General features: G+C 43.6%; 1 protein-coding gene across 1 annotated transcript in view; it reads left to right on the plus strand.

Moving 5' to 3' along the window:
* LOC126248081 (sodium channel protein Nach-like) overlaps positions 1-27,701 on the plus strand; it is a 115,544-nt gene that overhangs the window by 58,031 nt on the left and 29,812 nt on the right. The window contains exons 6-9 of the mRNA XM_049948738.1: positions 8,258-8,348; positions 14,048-14,324; positions 18,469-18,522; positions 26,796-26,883. Of these exons, the coding sequence (XP_049804695.1) occupies positions 8,258-8,348; positions 14,048-14,324; positions 18,469-18,522; positions 26,796-26,883 (510 nt within the window). The remainder of the gene's footprint in view (positions 1-8,257; positions 8,349-14,047; positions 14,325-18,468; positions 18,523-26,795; positions 26,884-27,701) is intronic.

Here is a 27,701-nt window from a genome sequence, read left to right on the forward strand (position 1 = left end):
TGTACCTCTACTGTGTTGTTGTGTTGGTTGCTAGCTTACAAAGGGCTTTGCTAGCGGATTTAACCTACCTTTTGGCAGTCTGCAATGCTAGCACCCTTACAGATGCTATTAGTTTTCCTCATCGCCTACTCTGCCATTAGCCGTAGCGTTCCGTTCATTCGGTTGTCTGTAATGCTGTTCTGCCCCCTCAGCTGATTGCCGATTCAGATATGTGTCATTCCTGTTCCTGTCGTAATTTCTATTACCAGTAAAACCCCCTCGGCCTTTGGACCTTCCTCTGTGATTGTTAACTCTCTCCACGCCTATTCTGTTTACTTGCACTTCATTTTACCTAGTAGGAGCCCCCTAATTTCTATTATTATTTTCCTCTTCTTGCAAAAAATTCTCTACCCTTTACAAGTAACCAATAAACTTGTTAACGTTCTCTCTGGGTGCAGAAATTATTTTATTTCGCCGGTATAAAGGCAATTTGTTTCTAGCCCCATTATAATTTGTTCTGCTTCTAATTTGGTAGTCATGTAAGACAATATAGTTGCCCACTTCTGCAAAAACCTCTTAATAGTGTTTTTCTGTGGGTTAAACTTTTCACCTGACCAAAAGCTATTTAATACTTCCATCCGTTTTCTTTTTTCCCAGTATTCCTCAAAGAAAGTCTGTTTAAAGCTTTCCATGTTGCCATATTTGTCTGCAGCTAAATTTTCTCAAACACGAGCTTCTTCCATAAGATTAGATACCACGAATCCTATTTTCTGTTTGTCATTTCATGACCTAGGCAACACATCCTCAAAATCCCTCCAGAACTCTTTGGGATGCACACTCTTATTGGGACCAAATCTCAAAAACTGTCTGTGGTTAACATAGGAAATTTCAGACGGTTCTGCGACACTATTTATTATTACATGACCACTACTGTTATGCTCTTCTAGGTTACCATTTACTGCTGTACTGAATTCTGACAAGTTAGTTTCTAAAGCAGTTATTTGCTCACACTTGCCCTCCAAACAGTTTACGATTGCCACTTTCCTCCTTAATTTTATTACCCAGAATTTTATGATCCTCATTACACTGTTTTTTTTTTTCAAAATGATCTACTTTGGCCTGTACTTTAGTCAAGTCAGGACTAGCTGTGTACTACCTTCAGCAGCTTGCTTTATATGGGTAGTTAGTTTCAATATTATTCTTACATTCTTGTTTCGCGTGGCAAATTTTCCCTTTCACGCTTTCGTTAAGCTGTGGTATCTCATTTTTTACATTATCAGTTAAGCCTGAAATTCTCTGATCGATTTCCCTCTGAATTTCCTCTTTAAAATTTTTCAGTTTATTTTCGAACTGTTCTGACTGTATTATAAACCCCTGATTAATTTCAGAAACTAATCCACTTATTTTATTATCCGCATCAGACCCAAGTTCATTTATTTTTGTATTCCTATTACTCATATTCATACCCAGTCCACTTATTTCACTATTCATCTCATTCATAGTAATGCTAATACCTCCCATTTGTATCATAATCTTTAGGAACTTGGTTGCAATGCTACATTTCTGCTCACACGCCTCCAATGCTGTTTCTACTTTCTCTTCAGTGACAGTAAATGGTACTAATTTAACATTAGGACCAGGTGTTTGTTCCCTTCTTATTTCTTGAGTAGGAGTACTTATATTTTTTTTCTTCAACTTCAGAACTTGACTCTCTTTTTATTTCCTTCACAAAATCTGGTGAGAACTTAACATCAGCTTCCACTATGTCTTGCTCATTAATTGATCCTTAAGTATCAGATACCGATTTTGGATAACCACTGTCATTAATTGGAGACTCATAAAAGCTAAAATTTCCTCTCATATCATCATTTGCAAGTACTGAATCGTCAAAATCTACACCCTCCTTCCTTTCACTTATTACATGACTTTCCTCCATGTTGACAAGTTTATTTCCACACTCACAAACCAAACGAAGCAAAACACTACTTACCTTTTTCTCCACGTTGTGAGCACGGCAAGATGCTACTGCGGATCCGTCCGCCAAAGGCTGCAAGCTCCGGTCCAATTCCTGGGACCCCACAGCACCGTCCACGGCTGCCAACTGCTCCTGCTGCCTATCTGTTACGGACGCTGCTGCCAGCTGCTTCAGTCGGCGTTACTGTATTTCACTGTCCTCTCTGCTTCCTGTGTCCTGTCCCTCCGCTAGTATTGTTCATAGTATCTACACATCTATCGCTTCAGTTCAAAAGTTAATTTGCACATGCGTGGGTCTTTCAAATGGTTCAAATGGCTCTGAGCACTATGGGACTCAACTGCTGAGGTCATTAGTCCCCTAGAACTTAGAACTAGTTAAACCTAACTAACCTAAGGACAACACAAACATCCATGCCCGAGGCAGGATTCGAACCTGCGACCGTAGCGGTGGGTCTTTCTATCACGTGTTTTACACCGCTGCTTTTAAAGTTCGTTCGACACTGAACTTTACTTTTCCCGGCCGCTAAATGCACCAAATAAGGCAGAGCGGGTTGCGCTCTCACTATCACTTAAATAATCTGTCCATCTAGGTAGATACTGGTTTAGCCGACAAAAGCAGCTTTGACAAAAATTCGGCTAAATAGTTACCACGCAGAAGGCCCAATAACTCCGTCTATCTAAAAGTTTGTTAAACTTTCGAATGTTTGGGATTCTTGCATGAGTCGTTCGAAAAAATGTCAAAAAGTTCCTTTTAGTTGGTTTATTGCCTTTAAAACAAATAAACTGGTTATCGAGTTCGTATCTCGTATCCCGAGATCAATTACGCAATTTTTCTGACTGTCTCTGTAACGCCCAAAAGCAGCCAGAAGATATTTAGTAAGACCCTACATTTTAAACGTCCTAAACAGACACTGAACCACGACTACTTGCGAATTAACACCTTCAGTCGTTCAGGCTTCTTGTAAGGAAGTACTCGCCATGTCTTGTAATCTGTACGAAGCACATCACGCGGAGTTTATAAACGACATGAAGGGTTCACACTCAAATATCTCATAATGCTCAAACATCCACAAAATACACGGTACTGTTGTCGATTTTCGGCAAGGACACGAGAACCGCTCAGCCTCGAGAAATTCTTCATTTTCGTACAAATTTTATCAACGCGGTTTAACATAGGTGTTTACCACAAGACGGCTTCCGAGCGACTCTCTCGACTCATAGATTTAAGGCACAAAGCCCTATTCAAATGTCGGCCGGAGTGGCTGAGTGGTTCTAGGCGCTACAGCTAGAACCGTGCGACTGCTACGGTCGCAGGTTCGAATCCTGCCTCGGGCATGGATGTGTGTGATGTCCTTAGGTTAGTTAGGTTTAAGTGGTTCTACGTTCTAGGGGACTGATGACCTCAGAAGTTAAATCACATAGTACTCAGAGCCATTTGAACCCTATTCAAATGCGCGGGATAATATGAATTCCTATTAGCTAGTATGTTAAGCAGCCAATCAGATCATCTCGAGTACTTCTATACTCGCGGTATTTCTAATGTCACCCAATCAGATTATCACAAGTAATTTAAAGTATAAATTTCGTAATTATGAACCTAAGTAAAGTATAATGAAAACAAAATACGATCCTTTTCCACAAAATAAATTACTAATTAATTTAATACTGAACGCCCTTTCTCGCTGTCTTTTACAAAATCGAGCTCACTCGGACATACGTCACAAATTCCCCTATTGCGCAGCAGCATTCTGATGCCTACATTTACATAGTTTTAATGTAATATCACATTCTCACTTTACATATGTCCTCTCTCAGTCTCTCCAAAACACTCATACAACCAAGACATGACGAAATAATAACTTCCCAAATTACTTTTAATTATGTCAGAAATCTGTAGTAATTAAACTAAAGAAAATTCGAGAAAATAGGATTATATCAACTGATCCTCCTGGTTATATTTTCAATTTATACTATAGATGAATACATCACAGTCCCTAACTCCGTTTCACAATGCCACCAAGATTATTACGTGTTTTACGCAAATGTTTATATCTCCGAAAGTATTGAAGTTATTGATTTGAAATTTTAGCATTATGGTTGTGTTAGCCATAGAATTTGGTACACTAAGTATGAAAAAGATCAATTAATATTTAATGGTACTTCTTCAGATTTATAGAGAGTATGTGAAACGTATTGCACGCAGCATTAAGCAAGTATATGACTCGGGCGACTCGGTAGCCAGCGTCAGCTGTGCCAGCGTGAGAACCAAATCTGCTCTACTGCCACCACGGCGAGCTTCACTTCCAATGCAAGATGACAGCTCCTGAAGTATTGTCCATCAAATGTACTCTCGTTTCTTGATTATGCTTAACTGGTGTACTGGTGCACATACACTACTGGCCATTAAAATTGCTACACCATGAAGATGACGTGCTACAGACGCGAAATTTAACCGACAGGAAGAAGATGCTGTGATATGAAAATGATTAGCTTTTCAGAGCATTCACAAAAGGTTGGCGCAGGTGGCAACAACTAAAACGTGCTGACATGAGGAAAGTTTCCAACCGATTTCTCATACACAAACAGCGGTTGGCCGGTGTTGCCTGGTGAAACGTTGTTGTGATGCCTCGTGTAAGAAGGAGAAATGCGTACCATCAACGTTTCGGACTTTAATAAAAGTCGGATTGAAGCCTATCGCGATTTCGGTTTATCGTATCGCGACATTGCTTCTCGCGTTGGTCGAGATCCAATGACTGTTAGCAGAATATGGAATCGGTGGGTTCAGGAGGGTAATACGGAACGCCGTGCTGGATCCCAACGGACTCGTATCACAAGCAGTCGAGATGACAGGCATCTTATCCGCATGGCTGTAACGGTTCGTGCAGCCACGTCTCGATTCCTGAGTCAACAGATGGGGACGTTTGCAAGACAACAACCATCTGCACGAACAGTTCGACGACGTCTGCAGCAGCATGGACTATCAGCTCGGAGATCATGGCTGCGGTTACACTTGACGGTGCATCACAGACAGCAGCGCCTGCGATGGTATACTCAACGACGAACCTGGGTGCACGAATGGCTAAACGTCATTTTTTCGGATGAAGCCAGGTTCTGTTTACAGCATCACGATGGTCGCATCCGCGTTTGGCGACATCGCGGTGAACGCACATTGGAAGCGTGTATTCGTCATCGCCATACTGGCGTATCACCCGGCGTGATGGTATGGGGTGCCATTGGTTACACGTCTCGGTCACCTCTTGTTCGCATTGACGGCACTTTGAACAGTGAACGTTACATTTCAAATGTGTTACAACCCGTGGCTGTACCCTTCATTCGATCCCTTCGAAACCCTACATTTCAACAAAATAATGCACGACCACATGTTGCAGGTCCTGTACGGGCCTTTCTGGATACAGAAAATGTTCGACGGCTACCCTGGCCGGCACATTCTCCATATCTCTCACCAACTGAAAACGTCTGGTCAATGGTGGCCGAGCAACTGGCTCGTCACAGTACGCCAGTCACTACTCTTGATGAACTGTGGTATCGCGTTGAAGCTGCATGGGCAGCTGTACCTGTACACGCCATCCAAGCTCTATTTGACACAAGGCCCAGGCGTATCATGGCCGTTATTACGACCAGAGGTGGTTGTTCTGGGTAGAGATTTCTCAGGATCTATGCACCCAAATTGCGTGAAAATGTAATCACATGTCAGTTATAGTATAATATATTTGTCCAATGAATACCCGTTTATCATCTGCATTTCTTCTTGGTGTAAAAATTTTAATGGCCAGTAGTGTAGATGTATTTACTAAAAGTAATAAATGGTGCTATTAGGGCGTTTACATCACAAATTCAACTGTTGACATACCTCAGGACCAATCTTTTCTATCCTTATCATTTGGCCTAAGTCACTGTCTGTTCTTCTTCAGCAAAGGCGCTTGGCTAAAAGAGCCAGCACGCACCATGCACTGCGGGAGTATAGTACTCTCAACTGTACTGTTTTCTTTTCAGTTGTGTGTAAGGGGATACACACACAGTTGATAGTAACAGCTCGATTTGGGTGCATAGATCCCGAGAAATCAGTACCCAGAACAACCACCTCTGGCCTTAATAACGGTCTTTACACGCCTGGGCATTGAGTCAAACAGAGCTTGAATGGCGTGTACAGGTACAGCTGCCCATGCAGCTTCAACACGGTACCACAGTTCATCAAGAGTAGTGACTGGCGTATTGTGACGAGCCAGTTGCTCGGCCACCGTTGACCAGACGTTTTCAATTGGTAAGAGATCTGCAGAATGTGCTGGCCAGGGCAGCAGTCGAACATTTTCTGTATCCAGAAAGGCCCGTACAGGACCTGCAACATGCGGTCGTGCATTATCCTGCTGAAATGTAGGGTTTCGCAGGGATCTAATGAACAGTAGAGCCACGGGTCGTAACACATCTGAGATGTAACGTCCACTGTTAAAAGTGCCGTCAACGCGAACAAGAGGTGACCGAGACGTGTAAGCAAAGGCACCCCATACCATCACACCGGGTGATACGCCAGTATGGCGATGTCGAATACACGCTTCCAATGTGCGTTCACCGTGATGTCGCCAAACACGGATGCGACCATCATGATGCTGTAAACAGAACCTGGCTTCATCCGAAAAAATGACGTTTTGCCATTCGTGCAGCCAGGTTCGTCGTTGAGTACACCATGGCAGGCGCTCCTGTCTTTTCAAAAATGGTTCAAATGGCTCTGAGCACTATGGGACTTACCGTCTGAGGTTATCAGTCCCCTAGACTTAGAACTACTTAAACCTAACTAACCTAAGGTCATCACGCACATCCATGCCCGAGGCGGTTCCAGACTGAAGCGCCTAGAACCGCTCGGCCACACCGGCCGGCCTCCTGTCTGTGATTCAGCGTCAAGGGTAACCGTAGAAATGGACCCGAACTGATTGTCAATGCTACTGCGAACTGTTCTTGCAGTTGGTTGTTGTCTTGAAAACGTCCCCATCTGTTGACTCAGGGATCGAGAAGTGGATGCACGATCCGTTACAGCCGTGTGGGTAAGATGCCTGTCATCTCGACTGCTAGTGATACGAGTCCGTTGGGATCCAGGACGGCGTTCCGTATTACCCTCCTGAACCCACAGATTCCATATTCTGCTAACAGTCATTGGATCTCGACCAATGCAAGCAACAATGTCGCGATACGATAAATCGCAATCGCGATAGGCTACAATCCGACCTTTATCGAAGTCGGAAACGTGATGGTACGCATTTCTCCTTCTTGCACGAGGCATTACAACAACGTTTCACCAGGCAACGCCGGCCAACTGCTGTTTGTGAATGAGAAATCGGTTGGAAACTTTCCTCATGTCAGCACGTTCGAGGTGTCTACACCGGTGCCAACCTTGTGTGAATGCTCTGAAAAGCTAATCATTTGCATATCACAGCATCGAGACGATGTCGGTTAAATTTCGCGTCTGTAGCACGTCATCTTCGTGGTGTAGCAAATTTTGTGGCCAGTATTGTACCATCGAACTGTGTCGCTTGGGGCACCATCCGGAATGCTGTTCGTGGACCACAGTTCGGTTCTGTGACAGGGCAGTCCGTCCTGAGACCACCGGAGTTAAGGCCACCGCCACATCGAGCCAGCAGGGTCTAAGATGCAGTTTGTTTGCGATCAACACTTCGCAGTGGCTCACTGCCGTCATGTCACCTACTGGACAGGGCTGGCAGCTAGAGTCGTGCCATCGAACTTGCAGCCGTAGTTGCCGAAGCCACCAGGACTGGAGTCGTCACTGCCAGAGGCTGTTGTGTCATGTGCCGCTGCTGGGGTCAGTGTTCCTGAATGACAACACACAGGAGGCCTGAGCTTCAGCACTGTTTCACAGTGGGGAGCCGCAGTGAAGCAATCTGGAAATTTTCAGCTGTTTGCCTGGCTCTGCACAGCGTCCCCCCTGCACCCTAATTCGTCATCAGTCTTCTTCTTATCATACCACAGTCCATGAGTATAAGCCTATCAAGATACAAAAGGAACTGTCATTCTAATCTCCACAGACTGATGAAGGAATAATGAAAGACGCGCATATTAATTATGAAAAAGGAACTTTAATTCTTCCTCTGATTTGAATTACTTCGAAAGAAGTAGTCTGTGACACAAATAACACATATGATGCTAGATATATTATGCATATCGTTACGCTCTATTATTCTATCTTTAAAATTCACTGTACCTTTTTTATCAGTACTGTACTTTAAGAAATCTACTAATAATCTATATGCTTCATATTGTTTTTTTCTCTTTGCAGAGGCAGTTTTGAAGTTGAAACTATCAGAGAAACAGATGAAAAATGGACCCTTGACTTTGCAATCAGCGCTGATGAAGGAGAATTAGTGAAGGTGAGCCATGTGTCCATTATTACGATTTCATACCGTATCAAAAATGGTTCAAATGGCTCTGAGTACTATGGGACTTAACATCTGTGGTCATCAGTCCCCTAGAACTTACAACTACTTAAACCTAACTAACCTAAGGACATCACACACAACCATGCCCGAGGCAGGATTCGAACCTGGGACCGTAGCAGTCCCGCAGTTCCGGACTGAGCGCCTGAACCGCTAGACCACCGCAGCCCAAAAAAACAGTAACAATATTGCGGCCTTTGTAGAACCATTTTGCAATTACATCTTTCATAACTCTGGAAGCCTCATTTACTTCTCTCGATTGGCCGGGTTGTATTCTCAGTTAAATCTGTCCATTCGATGGAAATGAATTTCTAGAATCGCGAGCCTACCACATTTAGCAGACTTGCTTTTCATGTTGTGTCGAAATGGACATTTCCCTCTAAACGTAAAGAGATGTTCATCAACAGTTACGTCAAAACCTGGAAAATATATGGAAGAAAGCCTTGCAATGAACATTTATCAAATTTCTCTAAATGCAACCAATTCATCATGAGTCCTACGAGCTGAACATATTTCCTTATTGTTAACTCTAAGAAAACGTATGATACCCTTATCTTATTCCTCGTTCCTCTGTTCACTCAAGTCCTTCCTCCCTGATCTGTTGGCTCCAGAAGATATAAGCAAACCAATATAGACCTCTAATTCCTCCCCTGTTAGTTACTTCCACATCTTATGTATACTAGTAGGACAATCTTCATTCCACTGTATTCGCGCCTAGCCTCTCAGTTAGGTTCCCTTACTACGACGGATATTATTTCTGGGGTAATTAAGAGCTTTCAGGCTTATTTTATTGAACTAGTGGGTGCCGCTTTTGAATCTGGTTCATCCCGAATTACGAGATGGAGTTTGGCACTTCGTTGAAGGCTCTTTCTACCAAATCATTCCCTTTTTTCGATGAAATAATACACTACTGGCCATTAAATTGCTACACTATGAAGATGACGTGCTACAGACGCGAAATTTAACCGACAGGAAGAAGATGCTGTGATATGCAAATGATTATCTTTTCAGAGCATTCACATAAGGTTGGCGCCAGTGGCGACACCTACAACGTGCTGACATGAGGAAAGTTTCCAACCGATTTCTCATACACTAAGAGCAGTTGACCGGCGTTGCCTGGTGAAACGTTGCTGTGATGCCTAGAGTAAGGAGGAGAAATGCGTACCACCACGTTTCCGACTTTGATAAAGGTCGGATTGTAGCCCATCGCGATTGCGGTTTATCGTATCGCGACATTGCTGCTCGCGTTGGTCGAGATCCAATGACTGTTAGCAGAATATGGAAACGGCGGGTTCGGGGGGGTAATACGGAACGCCGTGCTGTATCCCAGCGGCCTTGTATCACTAGCAGTCGAGATGACAGGCATCTTATCCGCATGGCTGTAACGGATCGTGCAGCCACGTCTCGATCCCTGAGTCAACAGATGGGGACGTTTGCACGACAACAACCATCTGCACGAACAGTTCGGCGATGTTTGTAACAGCATGGACTATCAGCTCGGAGACCATGGGTGGGGTTACCCTTGACGCTGCATCACAGACAGGAGCGCTTGCGATAGTGTACTAAACGACGAACCAGGGTGCACGAATGGCAAAACGTCATTTTTTCGGATGAATCCAAGTTCTGTTTACAGCATCACGATGGTCGCATCCGCGTTTGGCGACATCGCGGTGAACGCACATTGGAAGCGTGTATTCGTCATCGCCATACTGGCGTATCACCCGGCGTGATGGTATGGGGTGCCATTGGTTACACGTCTCGGTCACCTCTTGTTCGCATTGACAGCACGTTGAACAGTCGACCTTACATTTCAGATGTGTTATGACCCGTGGCTCTGCCGTTCATTCAATCCCTGCGAAGCTCCGGTCGCAGGTTCGAATCCTGCCTCGGGCATGGATGTGTGTGATGTCCTTGGGTTAGTTAGGTTTAACTAGTTCTAAGTTTAGAGGACTGATGACCTCAGCTGTTGAGTCCCATAGTGCTTAGAGCCATGTGTGTGAATCCCTGCGAAACCCCTAATTTCAGCAGGATAATGCACGACCACATGTTGCAGGTCGTGTACAGGCCTTTCTGGATACAGAAAATTTTCGACTGCTGCCCTGGCCAGCACATTCTCCAGATCTCTTACCAATTGAAAACGTCTGGTCAACGGTGGCCGAGCAACTGGCTCGTCACAATACGCCAGTCACTACTCTTGATGAACTGTGGTATCGTGTTGAAGCTGCATGGGCAGTTGTACCTGTACACGCCATCCAAGCTCTGTTTGACTCAATGCCCAGATGTATCAAGGCCATTATTACGGACAGCGGTGGTTGTTCTGGGTACTGATTTCTCAGGATCTATTCACCCAAATTGCGTGAAAATGTAATCACATGTCAGTTTTAGTATAATATATTTGTCCAATGAATACCCGTTTATCAACTGCATTTCTTCTTGGTTTAGCAATTGTAATGGGCAGTAGTGTATTTCATATTGTTCTCATTACTAACTATTACATCGTGACTATGATCTTTCTCCTTCATTACTTCACTGCCTTCCTCCTTCTCGCTGTCTGTGGGCAAGTATTCATCATCATTCAGGTAAAAAATATTTCTGTTATCGACATGAGCGTCATCCTGCATCTGAAGAAGAATCTTATCAGCCTCTTCAGGCCGAACAATCCTAAACAAAAAACTAATCCTGTATTTAAATTCTAACCTATGTTATTAGACAATAGTTTTCCGTGCAATTCCTAAAATTTTCGTAATTCATGACTTACTTAAATCATTTCTTTTTTGTATGAATAGTCTCACACATATATAAAAAACAGTCCGGTCTGAAGTACTGAGCTTCCCATCATCTGCTTTCCTCACATCAAAATGCTGTCTAAAGCTCAACAGATGAGAAACCTTCATTGTTAATAAACTCTGTCAACTTCAATCATTTGCTGGCAACTTTGAGTCAGTTAAACCGGCTTATGTCCTTAAATACCCCAAGTGCCCACTTTCGTTCATTCAGAAAGTGAGTCATCATAATTAAAGAAATGGTCAATTAATGGTATTTTTGCTTAGTGGCCATTTAGATGATAGCTACAAGACAGATATCAAGGACCATAAGCATTTCAGGATCAGAAAGTAATGAAATGCATAAAGTTTAAGTGTTATCGGTCTCAAAGAACCCCATGTGCCCTGTGGAGGATTTACCTGATCTCTTATAATTCAAATATGTATAGTCTTGAGACACTAAAGTAGTTCTCTAATGTTTGCATCAAAGAAATTGCATATTGGTCAGTAAACCGATTTCTGCTCTTTTGTCACCAGGTAAAATCCGTTCCCTTCTAATTTTGCTCATAGAAACCTATGCATCATAATCATCGCAGTTTTTCTCGCTAGAAAAGTCACTTGCTATAGCACTCAGACCGAGTGGAATGGGGTAACGCAATAGTTACTTACGAGACTAGTCTTTGGAAGGGGCGGTGTTCAAATTCCGTCTGACTATCCCGATTAAGTTTGTTATGGTTTCCATAAACTGCGTTAGGTTAACTGTTTCGTCAAAAAGGCTGCGGCAGACTATCTGCTCAGTTCAAGCTTTTCCTCCAATTCTGATGACTTAAACACACAGTCTACGTTGAACGTTAATCTCTCTCTCTCTCTCTCTCTCTCTCTCTCTCTCTCTCTCTTTCACACACACATACACACACACACACACACACACTCTCCCACCGTCCCTCGCAACCCCCTCCCCCCCCCCTCTCTCTCTCTCTCTCTCTACTTCCGCGTTCATTTTGGAAAGTTCATAAATTTAGAAAACATTGTCTATGGAGTGAGCAATCTGGTGCTACGCTTAGGATAAAATCAACAGTCAAGATCGCAGTAACATTTGTTTATTGACCGGCTTCGACTTATGGTTTAACATAAGCCGAGACCGGTAATTCTGTACCCCCTGTATATAGATGTAGCTGTTGAAAGATTTGACGAGCGATAGGCTCAGAAAATCAGCTTGGCACTTAGAATAGTTTGCTGTCGTTCAATGATACTGTTTGACCGTCAGGTTAAACTTAAAACCTTACGAGAGGCTTTCAGCACCTGCGGAGACTTGGAAATATTTTTGCTGTTTTCAGTACTAGACTAGGGCGTAGTTTCAGTACATTAACATTTCGCGAGTAGACTATAAGATAGCGTTGTGAGATTCTGAATTGTTGGACCTTAGTGAGCCGGCCGGAGTGGCCGAGCGGTTCTAGGCCCTACAGTTTGGAACCGCGCGACCGCTACGGTCGCAGGTTCGAATCCTGCCTCGAGCATGGATGTGTGTGATGTCCTTAGGTTAGTTAGGTTTACGTAGTTCTAAGTTCTAGGGGACTGATATCCTCAGAAGTTAAGTCCCATAGTGCTCAGAGCCATTTGAACCTTTTTTTAATTTTTTTTTTACTTTAGTGAAGCTGAGGTGCTTCAAGACTGTTTATTTAAGCAATGCTTATACAGACGGTTGTTTAAGGGGATCCGTTAGCGCTTGTTGGCCTATGAGCAAGATTTACTGCACTTGTATTATTTCGTATTTCAGATAGCGTTCCACTTGAATCCGAACTTTGGAACAAGGTTAGATCACTACTCGTAATTTTTACCACTATGAATGAAAATAAATAACTGCCTTTAATTTTACAGCTACATTTTTATTTATTGGCGACTCCATAGAGCCATTTTTACATTTTTTTTATTAGCTACCATCATAAATCCTCCTACATCACAGTAATTTTATTATTATTTAACTTGCAAACTTCCGTGAGGTAAAATTGATTCGACCGTATGACCACGAGTAAAACTTATATTTCCAGAGAGAACAGCTGTGAGGCACGTAGGTAAGAATGTGCTACCCACACTTAAGACGAAGTATGAAGAGATACTGTAATTCAAAGTCACTCATCTGTCCAAACCGACTCAGCTGATTGCTAGATGCTGTAGTTGGCAAGAGTCATCCAGACAAGTGGCAAGTAGATTAATGGGGACTTCACAATGTCTGAGATGTGGCTGATCGACAACTTGTTGCTCAAGACGCTCCAGCACCCACTGTTGATACTGCATAGAGGTCACGGAAAGTTAGATTCCCTGGGAATATTAGGAACATACCCAGGACACTTTACATTGCTCGTCGAACGTTTAGGGACTCAATTTGCGAAGTGTCGGCCTCTCACACCAAACTGGACTGTCGAAGTCAGTGATCGTGTACAGTTCTGTAATCCCCATGGTTTGTGTAGTCGCATGGTACCTATCATGTGGCATGAAGTTCGATTCGGTCGTGTCTCGCCTTCTTGATGATGCAGTTTTGATAAATGTTAGTGCCGCGCGGGATTAGCCGAGCGGTCTAGGGCGATGCAGTCAGGGACTGTGCCGCTGGTCCCGGCGGAGGCTCGAGTCCTCCTCGGGCATGGGTGTGTGTGTTTGTCCTTAGGATAATTTATGTTAAGTAGTGTGTAAACTTAGGGACTGATGACCTTAGCAGTTAAGTCCCATAAGATTTCACACACATTTGAACATTTGAAATGTTAGTATAGTATCAATATCACGTTTATAGACGTATTGAATGTAGTAGCGTAGCTGTGTGCAGACATAAAATTTAAGTTTAACCAGGATTGTGTAGTATGGTGGTCTGTCCCACAGCTGTACATCCACAGCAACGACGAGATTCCGGTGCTGGACGTGAGCCCGCAGCACGAGTGGACGCAGAAGATCAGCATGATAGCGTTCTCGGCCAAGGAGACGTACACGACAGAGGACGCGCGCCAGTTGTCCATCCGCCAGCGCCGCTGCGTCTTCGCCGACGAGATCAAGCTCGAGACGGACTCCATATACACGTACAGCGCGTGCACCAGCCAGTGCCGCATGCGGGTCGCGTTCACCCTCTGCAACTGCGTACCCACCTTCTACCGGCCCAACAGTCAGTATGACAACCGCCTGCTGGTACACAACCTGCACAGCACTTCGTCCTACATCCTATTAAGGGGGGTAGGACGTCAAACGGGCCGACTTGGAGCAGGAGAGGCATCACAGGGCATTTTAATTTCTAGTGTCTATATTTTTACAAATAAATTCATCAAACTTTGTCAGCATCACCAGGAAGGATTCAGGATTCACACCCATTGCAGTGGAAGTTCGAAAACATTACAAAATAAATTTTTTTTACGTGCGAAATTTCATCATTTTTTCACTTACTAATGGCTGCATTTATTGCTATAGGTACACTTTACTTCATAAGTTAGAGAGATTCTTCGATGAATTTTGCACAGCATACAATCCATACTCGCAGGTGTATGAAACTCTAGAATTTATTTAATTTATGAAAAAACGAATGAACTGTTATATTTTAAACTTCATGTTCAGAAAAAACACAAATTTTATAGTTAATTACCTCAATTTTTACCACAGTTTTTAATAGATTTGGAAAATTCTAGAGTTTCATACCCCTTTAAGTATGGTTTGTATGCTGTGCAAAATGCATCGAAGAATCTCTCTTACTTATGAAGAAAAGTGTACCTACAGCAACAAATGCTGCCATTAGAAAGTGAAAAAAATGAAAAAATTTCACATGTAAAAAAAATTATTTCGTATGTTTTCGAACTTCCACTGCTAAGAGTGTGAATTCTCAATTCTTCCTGGTCATGCTGACAAAGTTTTATGAATTTATTTGTAAAAGTATAGACAGTGGAAATTAAAATGTTCAGTGGTGCCTCTCCTGCTCCAAGTCGGCCCATTTGTCATCCTACCCCCCTTAAGTTCACTGGACGAAATATTAGTCGCTCCCTTAAAACAGCACACTAGTCGATCTGAAGTGCTGCAGTTGGTGCGGAACTGGTGCCAGGAGGCCATGTCACTCTTCACGGCTGACATAAGCCATGACAGTGACGTGATGTTTATGTCAGTCGGTACGGTGGAATCAGCGTAGTGAGGCGCTTGGACGTGTCCATGACCAAATGACGTTGTCCAAATGCACGGTATATCAGCTTGGATTATCCAATGTGTCTACAACGGATGGTATACCACTCGGAGTTACGTAACGCGGCGTAAGAACTATGTTCGTAAAAAGATCCTTACTGACAGAGACCGCATACGTCTGTCACGCTTTGTCAAAGACAATCGGTTTAAAACACAACTTAATTTGGCGCTGTCAGTCGATGGTGGTCAGTCTCAACCAGTTTCCGAGCGAGTACTGCGAAGGAAACTGCGTGGCAGGTCATTTGGATTCCAGCATCAAGCAAAAGGCCATTTCTCACAGGGTCACATAAAGCTGCACGTCATCAGTGGATCGAACAATACAAAAACTTTACAGTAACTGACTGGAGCCATATAGCGTGGTCAGACGAGTCGCGATTTTGTCTCTTTTCAATTGATGCAAAGTGTCGTGTGCACCGACAGTCCTCGAGGCTTTTACACTACTGGCCATAAAAGTTGCTACCCCAAGAAGAAATGCAGATGATAAACGGGTATTTATTGGACAAATATATTACACTAGAACTGACTTGTGATGACATTTTCACGCAATTTGGGTGCATAGATCCTGAGAAATCAGTACCCAGAACAACCACCTCTGGCCGTAATAACGGCCTTGATACGCCTGGACATTGAGTCAAACAGAGCTTGGATGGCTTGTACAGGTACAGATGTCCATGTAGTTTCAACATGATACCAGAGTTCATCAAGAGTAGTGACTGGCGTATTGTGACGAGCCAGTTGCTCGGCCACCATTGACCAGACGTTTTCAATTGGTGAGAGATCTGGAGAATGTGCTGTCCAGGGCAGCAGTCGAACATTTTCTGTATCCAGAAAGGCCCGTACAGGATCTGCAACATGCGGTCGTGCATTATTCTGCTGAAATGTAGGGTTTCTCAGGGATCTAATGAGGGGTACAGCTACGGGTCGTAACACATCTAAACTGTAACGTCCACTGTTCAAAACGCCGTCAATGCGAACAAGAGGTGACCGAGACGTGTAACCAATGGCACACCATACCATCACACCGGGTGATACGCCAGTATAGCGATGACGAATACACGCTTCCAATGTGCGTTCACCGCGATTTCGCCAAAAACAGATGCGACCATCACGATGCTGTAAACAGAACTTGGATTCATCCGAAAAAATGACGTTTTGCCATTCGTGCACCCTGGTTCGTCGTTTAGTACACTATCGCAAGCGCTCCTGTCTGTGATGCAGCGTCAAGGGTAACCCCACCCATGGTCTCCGAGCTGATAGTCCATGCTGTTACAAACATCGCCGAACTGTTCGTGCAGATGGTTGTTGTCGTGCAAACGTCCCCATCTGTTGACTCAGGGATCGAGACGTGGCTGCACGATCCGTTACAGCCATGCGGATAAGATGCCTGTCATCTCGACTGCTAGTGATACAAGGCCGCTGGGATACAGCACGGCGTTCCGTATTACCCCCCCCCGAACCCGCCGTTTCCATATTCTGCTAACAGTCATTGGATCTCGACCAACGCGAGCAGCAATGTCGCGATACGATAAACCGCAATCGCGATAGGCTACAATCCGACCTTTATCAAAGTCGGAAACGTGGTGGTACGCATTTCTCCTCCTTACTCGAGGCATCACAACAACGTTTCACCAGGCAACACCGGTCAACCGCTGTTTGTGTATGAGAAATCGGTTGGAAACTTTCCTCATGTTAGCACGTTGTAGGTGTCGCCACCGGTGCCAACCTTGTGTGAGTGCTCTGAAAAGCTAATCATTTGCATATCACAGCATCTTCTTCCTGTCGGTTAAATTTCGCGTCTGTAGCACGTCATCTTCATGGTGTAGCAATTGTAATGGCCACTAGTGTAATTCGCAGTATGAGAAGGTTGTAATTCAGGCCGGAGGTGGGTCTGTGGTGTTTTCACTTTCGCCCGCTCGGTCATGTCACCGAGAACATGAAAGGAGAAAGGGCAACATTTGGTCAGCAAGAATGCTGAAATAGAAATCTTCGTTCATGTTGACAGTAACCTGAACGAGGATATTTATTTCAACGTTCTTGGTGACCAAGTGTTACCCTTTCTTCTACATTTTCATGAGATGCCGTTTGCACTCCCACCTTCCAAGATGTCAACAGCTGATTCACACGGCTGCACGTATGCGTCCCTGCTTTCGCGAGTATTCAGGCACTCTCTCACATCGCGACTGATCCACTAAATCAGCTGTTCTTAATCCCATAAAAATGTCTAGGGTTATTTGCAACAACGTGTGAAACATAGTACTTTACATCTCCGTAGCCTTCTACGACTTTATCATCAATGACATGCTTCTTGTGGATATGGCATAACTGAAGACACTTATGCACTCTTCTCTCTCGCCAAATTGTGGCAGTTTACTGGCTAGAGACGGTATTTGCAAGATGTCTCCTGGGGGAGGAATGTTTTGTCCGATGTGATTATCTTACACAAGCTCATTCATATGTTCCGAAACGAGTCCCCAGCACACTAGATACGCAAATGACTGGACGGCGGTTCAAATCTCCGTCCGGTCATCGAAATATGTTTCCCTAGTTTCCTCAAATCTCTTAAGGTAAATTTCGTTATAGTTCCTCTGAAAAGGACACGTCCGATTTCATTCCCCTTCCATCCCCAGTCCGTGGTTGTGCTGCATCTCTATTAAACTACAACAGCTAAAATATGCCTCATACTACCTGTGACAGAAGGTTAATATTTCAACTTCAGGCACTTTCGACACACGGCAACGGTGCTGTTGAGAACGGGTGGACTTTTTTTGGATGGTGTTGTTCAGGTGGGGGGGGGGGCATGTATGTTACGGTACGACTGTCGGATAATCGTCTTTCTGGTACCATGGCTCATATAACTGGACGCTGGTAACCAAATCTATACCATGTGGATACATTTGTCTCAAGTGTCTGAAGATGAAACGTTGATCTTCAGAAACCGGTAGCCTCTAATGCAAGAATGTGTGATAGAGGCAAATTTTTTACTGGAATTAATAACATCCACGGACCTGGCTACTAATCTATTATTATTTATATAACATTAATTTTCCTTAGGCTTGTGAGTTTAGCTTTTAATGAACTTTCTGTTTCAGAGCCGTACAAATCCTGTGACGCGGAAGGACTTAAATGTTTAGCTCATCATTACAGTGAGTATGAAATATTGAACATATTAGACTCATATTTCGTTAAATAGCGAGGGAAAGTCATTTAATAGCAGGAACTTTGTTATAAGTTTTTTTACAATGATACAGAAATGATTTTCGGTTTATTCAGCTGACATATTCCTCTTGGTACGCCACTTATATGGTCCGCTTGTCTACAAGCTTAATTAAATGTCTTCCAGGAAAAATGAAAACTTGAATGTATCTCACAGGGCAGCGAAGTGTGTACTGGTTTGAAACTATCTGGCAGAGAAAATTTTGTATGGGACCTAGAACTTTGTGTTTCACCAGCAATACTGTTATCGGCTGAGCTGTCCTGGTATGACTCACAATCTGCCCACAATACCCCACTTTTATTGGAAAGTAGGAGACAGGTACCGGAGCAAGAAAGTTTGTGAGGAGGTGGTCGTGAGTCATGTTTGGGTAGCTCAGTCGTGAAGCTAATAGCCCCAGAATGCTGAAAAATTCAGTGTTCGCGTTCCTCGTTGGTACACAATTTTAATCTTCCCGGAAATTTCAAAAACGAATCTTAAGTGTCGCCGGCCGCGGTGGGCGAGCGATTCTAGGCGCTACAGTCTGGAACCGCGCGACCGTTACGGTCGCAGGTTCGAATCCTGCCTCGGGCATGGATGGGTGTGATGTCCTTAGGTTAGTTAGGTTTAAGTAGTTCTAAGTTCTAGGGGACTGATGACCTCAGAAGTTAAGTCCCATAGTGCTCAGAGCCATTTGAACCATTTAGATTACCACCGAAAATTAAAAATAGCAAACAGCAAAAATCTTCATAAAGACTGAAAATCTTGTTGGATAGGAACAAAAATAATTAGGGGAAAATATCAAATTATTACTCTCCAAAGCGTAGGAACGGAATTACGCTTTAAAAATCACAATTGTGTTTTCCTAAATTGTAGAAACAGAATTAAACTTTAAAAATAAAATTAATTCCCATGGTGCTCGGCAATACTAAACCTGCGATTTAGCAGAACTGCAGGCAATCATTGTTAGAAATTTCTATACCCACAGATTCCAGATGGGGGCAAATGCTACCTCTCCTACCCCTTCCCCCCCCCCCCCCCTCCCAACATTGCGGACGCCTATGGTTGTGTGTTGGATGTTTCAACACGCTAGTTTCAGATCACGTGTTTTTACTTTTATAGGGGCAGCTGTGTGAGGAAGTACGTGGTCATGGGGCAACAGTGTATGATTATAGAGAAGTTCCTAGTGTTGCACTTGGAAGACAGAATGTAGCAGACACAGTTTGACCCCTCTTGTGGAAGTGTGAAACGTCTCTGCCAGCTTCAAAGCTGACTCGTTTCATGTAGATCAATTTCGACCACTAATTCCGCCAACAGTTCGATGCAACATTCTGTTATAGCAGAAATAATTGCGATATAACAAATAGAAAGTACCCTCATCCCGCCCTTTTCTGTATATTTTGATGTACATCTTAAAATGGTCATCTAGAATCGATAACGATTTCACTAATGTAATAAAATGTAGCGACGATAGGGTCTGCATGTCATTCCTTTGTCGATTACTTTCGAAGTCTCCTGGAGAGTGGAAGCCCTGGAGTGGACCTCCGGCTCAAACCACTCGACGGCAGCGGCGCTGTGTCTCGCTTTTGTTAGCTACGTGCGAAAACTTCTGGACAAAAGCGACTTTGTATAGGGGTGTCGCCTCCCATGCATTTAGAGGTTGCTGTACGGTGTCTTACCTTGACATTACATGTCTGAGGTACGCTCCTAGGCAATGGCTCTGCGACAAATTGGTGCCTTGCATAGTCGTTGCACATTTGCCTCGCCAGCTAGTTCAAATTTTCACTAGATAGGGGGACCTCGTTAGCGTAGTCTCCGCTCGTTCGTGAGAGGAGCACTGGTCGTGGACTTTGATAGGCCGATGACAGTTTGGGTGCGCTGTTTTCTCAGGCATGCCACAATAGAATGGGGTTTGGAAACGGTAATTTTCTCCAATTTGATAGAACGACAACCAGTCACGAGTTTTTATTGAACGATAACTGCTTTGTCGCCCTCCGCTTATTCCATAAGAACGCCAGAAGGCGAAAGAAAGGATTTTTCTACTCCATCTTTTGCGAGCTGTTCAGGGAGACACTGCTGCAGACTCCGCTCTATTCTGCGGACGCTGCTGCGAGACTCTGGGTTCAGACTTGGATCGGGACAGTACATGGATCTCTGGCTCCAATCCTGGCGCTGCATAGCTGGGCAACTGCTGCTTCGCTCTGGTGTGTCTAGGATGGAGTCAGTCAGGTATCGGTTCTTTTTTATGATCGTCGTGCTAACGTTTTATTTCACTTAGTACCATTTTTCATTATTTTCCTATTCATTTACTGGATGTTTATAAATTAGTTGTGCTCGAGTGTCTTCCATTTGAGTAATGGATGAGCGTGGTGTTTCAGATCGACCAGCATCGTGTGTCGAATGGCGACCAGCATGGAACTTGTTGTAATTATTATTCCATATCAGAGTCGAGTTGAAAAGGGTAAATAGCTTGCAGAAATGTTTGATGCATCACTCAATGCAGCATACATTCAAGGTTTCTTCCACAATTTTGTGCTTCCACATTTTGTTCATTACAGTGCCAAGTGCCAGTTTTTAGGTTCTTGTATATCTGATTCGTACTCCTCCTTGTAGCGTGGATAAGGCGATTGTCTCTGTCATATCGGTGTAAGTTGGTCCCAGCGTAATACTGTAAGACATCGTGGTCTCCTGACCTTCATTGCTTACATATTCCGCCCTCACAATCATATTCCGCACATCAAGACGCTTCATTCGAACCCAAACTCGATAAGATAAAGTCATTGTTGTATGAATTCATGTAAACGATATGCAAATAACTAATAAATCGCAAATACACACCGAGATTGAAATACTCGAGGCTGGCGTACACACACACATTCAAGACACGACGGTCGCAGGGGCTTTTAGTTCAGGAGATGCAAACCGCACGCCGGGGGGCCAGTCCCTTCAGAGGACGACTCAGCCTATCTATGTCGGCCAGTGACCGCCCGTGGAGCAGACAGCGTTTGCCTGAGTGAAAGGAAGAACGACCCCGTGTTCGGCTTAAAAACAAATTCCGCTACATTGTGTGGGAGCGCCCAGCCTACTAATTCTTTACAAATATAGCACACAGTTTCAGAGACTTTCACAGAGAGACAGCAAACGCCAAACGCCGATGCTACAGATTTCCGGATTGGTCGCCTTAAACGAAACGTCATTCTCCTGTTTTAGAAAAGCAATGCTGATTGACAGACGATATTTCTGACGCCTTGAGCTGAGGGAGTAATGGAAGAGACCAAAAGATATACCCCTTCACGTCTGGCATGGAGAGGGGCCGTTTCGCTGTCGCTGTTGGAGCAAGAACACGTAACGAGAGCGTGCGTGCTCGTACATGTACTCAAAGAGCAAGGAACAAGTCTCTCCTCAGTACTTCACTGGGAGAGCATCTCTGTCAAGAGCAAATCGGAGTGCGACTCTATATTGAGTCCTTGCGATTAAGCATTGTTCACTGTGTTGGCCATCACACTTATTGTGCAGTATGAATGGACAGAGTTATAGTTAAACGCCTGCAAGCGAATTTTTGAGTGGCATCACAGTGGACTGGTTATCTGACCGGTATACCATTCCAATAGTTAGACTAGGGGCGAATAGGAGTCCTTGACTTTATCAAGGCATAGGGAGAGTTTGATTGGCGAAGGTCAATCCAGACAGAACGAGAGTTATCTTATTTGTCAGCAGCGAGCGGCGCAGACAGCGGTCATCGCAGCTTACGGTATTGTGCGCTACAGCTCTTGCGAGCCTCATATTTCCTTAGTACACTTCACTGCATTTCACCCGCGACAACCTCAACCATACCTAGCAAAATTCTAACAGATAACTATTCAAGTTGAGTAGGCGCAGCTCTCAGCCATTCTTCCATGTCAATAACAATCTTAAACTTTGTATTGAAATTTCATTAGCGAATCCTATTCTTAAGAGGTAAATTCACATTCCGAAAAGAACCCAGAAATAACTTGTTCAGTTCATAACCAAAAGTGCCATGGTGATTTCTCAGAATTTTTGCAAAATAAATAATAATTTTCGTTAGTTTCATGTTTTTCTTTCACTAACTAGCACTACTCTGGTACCCAAGTATCCCACTAGTAACGTAAGAAACTTTGTGAATTTTTGTGTCATTTCCCTACAGCAGACGACTCCAGAAGATATTTATTGCTGAAAGTTTTTCAGGCATTTCTCTTTAGAACGTTAAGAGCGTCTATCTGACTTCTGTAGTAGTGTGGGGGTGGAAATTGCATCTTGCAGGAGCCACAGGGTAAAGAGTACATCTCAGATCAATCCATTGCGCAGAATGACAGAATAGCACCCACATACTCACAATACCTGGAGGTAATACTTTTCGCTCCATCTTCCCTTATTCCTCGTGATCCACCTCGTAGGTGTATAAAGTATGAATTACATAGCTTACTGCTTTCACGTGTGTATTGACAGTTTTTTAGAACATATCTTTCCTGGAGATGCGATTTGCCGTATGTTTGTACATATGATTGTAGAATAAACAGTGCAGTGACTCAGCTTCTTTTTACTATAATGGGCGGTTGAAAAGCTTCCGTCTGAGGGCGTTGGTGCAGCGTATATGCAACACAGCTCGACTCTGATGTGGGTATATAATTACAACAAGTTCCGTGATGGTCCCCATTCGACACACGATGCTGGTCGATCTGAAACACCAGGCTCATCCATTACTCAAATGGAAGGCCCTCGAGCACCCGTCCCATAGTTCTGATCTCTCCTGTACTATTATCATACTTTTGGTCCCTTAAAAAACGCCTCGAAGGGTCGACGATACCCGTTAGACGAGGGTGTGCAGGAGGCAGCTACGGACTTCTTCATGTAGCAGGACACGGTGTTTTATCAAACCGGTATCTCCTACCTGGTGCGTTGATGGGTATTGCCTCGGTGCACACTATGATTTTGCCCGATTGGCATACCGATTCTGGACTGTACAGCTGACGAACGGATTTTTGTCCGCCCCTTATATTACACTGAAGCGCCAGGGAACTGGTATACGCATGATAATTCAATTACAGAGATATGTAAACAGGCAGAATACGGTGCTGCGGTCGACAACACCTATATAAGATAACTGTGTGGCGCAGTTGTTAGGTCGGTTACTACCGCTATAATGGCAGGTTATGAAGATTTAAGTGAGTTTAAGCGTGGTGTTATAGTTGACGCACGAGCGATGGGACAGCATATCCGAGGTAGCGATAAAGTGGGGATTTTCCCAGACGACCATTTCACGAGTGTACCTGAATATCATAAAACCGGTAAAACATCAAATCTCCGACATCGCTGCGGCCAGAAAAAGATCCTGCAAGAACGTAACCAACGACGACTGAAGAGAATCGTTAAAGGTGACAGAAGTGCAGTCCTTCCGCAAATTTCTGCAGATTTCAATGCTGGGTCATCAACAAGTGTCAACGTGGGAACCATTCGTCATCGATATGGGCTTTCGGAGCCGAAGGCCCACTCGTGTACAATTGATGACTGCACGACACGAAACTTTACGCCTCGCCTGGGTCCGTCAACACCGACATTGGACTGTTGATGATTGGAAACATGTTGCCTGGTTGGGCGAGTGTCGTTTCAAATTGTGCCGAGCGGATGGGCGTGTATGGATATGGAGACAACCTCATGAACCCATGGACCCTGCATGTCAGCAGGGTACTGTTCAAGCTGGTGGAGGCTCTGTAATGGTGTGAGGCGTGTGCAGTTGGTGTGATACGGGACTCCTGATACGCTTTGACAGGTGACACGTACGTAAGCATCCTGTCTGATCACCTGTATCCATCCATATCCATTCCAGCTGGGCAATGCGACACCCCGCACGTCCAGAATTGTTACAGCATGGCTCCAGGAACACACTTCAGAGTTTAAACACTTCCGCTGACGACCAGACTCTCCAGAATGAACATTACAGAGAATATCTGGAATGTCTTGGAACGTGCTGTTCATAAGAGATCTCCAGCCCCTCGTACTTTCTCGTATGTATGGAAATCCCAGTAGGATTCATGGTGTCAGTTCCCTCCAGAATTTCTTCAGACATTAGTCGAATCCATGCCACGTCGTGTTGCGGCACTTCTGCGTGCTCGCGGGGGACCTACACGATATTAAGCAGGTGTACCAGTTTCTTTGGCTCTTCAGTGTATTTCTCTAGCTAGGTAATGTCTGCCACTGTTGATTAGTGATTATGCCAGATCAATCAGCCATTGTTCATGTATGGAGACCATTCTTCTTCATTTCCATTCCACGAATCTTAATTCACGTATGTGAATAGTGGAGAACGCCCTGATTGCCGAAAAGTCCAGCCAGCTCACGACCGCCGGCCGCGGTGGTCTAGCGGTTCTAGGCGCGCAGTCCGGAATCGCGCGACTGCTACGGTCGCAGGTTCGAATCCTGCCTCGGGCATGGATGTGTGTGATGTCCTTAGGTTAGTTAGGTTTAAGTAGTTCTAAGTTCTAGGGGACTGATGACCACAGATGTTAAGTCCCATAGTGCTCAGAGCCATTTTTTTTTTTTTTTGAACCAGCTCACGACCGACACCTCGCAATTTGCAGCAGTATAGTACCACGTAACCCGAACGAAAATTAACATTTTCATAATTGTCGCCTGCATCATGAAAGTTTTCTCATCGGAGACAATGCGTTGTCGCTTATTCTCTGGTTGGTAAGGATGTACCCATATCCCGTCACAGCTCGATCGAAAATAACCATCAGCTTCCCGCGCAAAACCGTTCAAGTGCTCCTGAAGCATTCTCTGTTGTGCACACATGTGATCAACCGATCAACCGACGGCCATCATCGTACCTTTCAGTTACAAACTTTCCTATACCCAAGGGAATCGTAGATGAAACTACGTGTAACCATATCCTGTTGAATTCTACGGTCATTTGAACACCAGTGACGGATTCTGTGGTCAGTATGTGTTTTCACTGTCTCAGTTGGCACACAATCAGGTGTTCTACTACGCTGTTCGTCGCATCAACTCTGTACCCCTTACGCCACCATACTGTGTGTCGTAATTTACTTAGGGTGCTACTATCATTTCCCCTCTTTCCAGCGCCTAGTGCACTATCCCCTTACTTTAAATTTTTCTGAATACTGGATCTCCGTTCTGTTACAGATTGTAGAGGGTCTCCATCTGACCACAAAAAGATACTGACACGTCATTCACACACGATGTACATCGACGACACTTCTCGAACACAATACCCATAAGGCGAATTGTTAAGGAAATGCTACTGGTCGCATATTATAATATTCTGTCGTGTGAACATCAGCATTAGTTAGGTTGAAATTCCCGATAATTAATCATTCAGCATCATAATAAGAGTAATCAGGCAATGACAAAACTACAGATTGTCACTTTAAAGAATTACTTGGTGACAATAACATCCCTCCAAATCTCAAAGGTCGCTGATTTTAAATAGTTAACATATATTTTAAATAAGCGTATCAGATATGGACCGTCTTCTGATGTATGCGTTTTGACTCTGAATTATTACACAGTCATGAAAGCCAGTCATGAAAACATTAGGCAGTGGAGATTAGGCAAGTTTCCTGTATTCATTCACTCAGTGATTTTGATGCTAAAGCAGAGAGACGGGATCTCAGTTAGATGGACGATCACTTCAACAAACACCGTAGTACATTCATGGACGTTGCGTGATGCTCCATTCGCTGTAACAGTTATTTCATGACCCAACTCATTAGAAAGTGAAACTTATTTAGTCGCAGTAATTTCGGTACTGAAAAGAACAGGAGTAGTTAACTAGTTAAGGAATTGGTTACTGATTTACGTGTTCCGTAGCTCAAATTTGCGACAACTCATGATGTAGAGCATGTCAGTATGTTTTTGATAAGATATTCTTTTTTTCTTTCTGAGACATGGCTATACGCTTTCCATTAACATAACAGTATTTTTGCTCCACTCTTAATCTTTATTAAAATTTGATAAATGTAACCTAACCACACCCAGAAATGATCTCTTCAGAAAATGATTTCAGTCTAGTGTTAAGACATTATTTTAAATTGTAAGCAGTTTTACCACCACTGAGAAAAAGGCGCTAATGTGAGTTCAAGTAATTAATCTGTTGCAACGTAACAGTACTATCCATTTTACGTTGAATGTGCATGGTAAATATCAGTTCACTAACTTAATCCAGAACAACATATGGTTTAATTGCAGAAAAGTTCCTGGACAAGAATAGACACTGCCACTGCGAACTGGGCTGCATGAACACCGTCTATGAAGTGGAAAAACTTCAGGACCAAACGTAAGTATCGTAGAAGTTGCCTTTATCTTTCTCACTGCGACGTAGTTATACGAAGTAAACCAAAATATAAAATCAAGCTTTGTAACATCTCTTTAATGAACTAAGATAAACGAGAAATGGAACGAAACTCTTTCTCCACACAAACACTTTTTCTGTGTTACCCATAATGTTTTAGTAGCTTCATAAAAAATGTTATAATCACCTTCGCTCACGAAACGTGTACCTTATCACCATTTTCCTATCCTTCTGTAAGCTTCAGTGTTTCGTGAACGTAATGTGATTTTGATGATGAGATACCCACCTCTATGTGCTCTCACTTCTCTATCTTCCTATCATGTTTTTACGAGTAAGAGGTCATCAATGGTGATGTGTTCGCTTCTTCGCTAATTAGGTCATCCAATTTGCAAAGATAGTAGCTGTGCAGATTTTTAGCGTTTTGTTGAATAAGTTTGATTATACCTCCAGTTGTGGTTACTGGCATGAATTATGATTCCTGTCTTCCACTTCTTCAGAGGAACTGAAGGGTAATGAGGAATAGAACTGTAGATGGTGTAATATCTTAATTTGTCTGCTTTATACTCTATTTATAGATACGCTTATGTAATTAAATATTTTGTCATGTGCCCGGAATCGGCACGGAACTCATCTCACAAATGTATGCTCAACTCGCAGCTTTTCTTTACTGTAAGAACATATAACACTAGGAAGACAAAAGTGTTTAGTAAAAGATGTTTAGTGACGACCATAATGACAACACTTAGACGTTGAAATTTACCTTTTTATCTTACAATCGAAAAATTGCTCTCTCACATTGAAAA

The sequence above is a fragment of the Schistocerca nitens genome, chromosome 3 (assembly GCF_023898315.1).
Source record: "Schistocerca nitens isolate TAMUIC-IGC-003100 chromosome 3, iqSchNite1.1, whole genome shotgun sequence".
NCBI classification, from domain to species: domain Eukaryota; kingdom Metazoa; phylum Arthropoda; class Insecta; order Orthoptera; family Acrididae; genus Schistocerca; species Schistocerca nitens.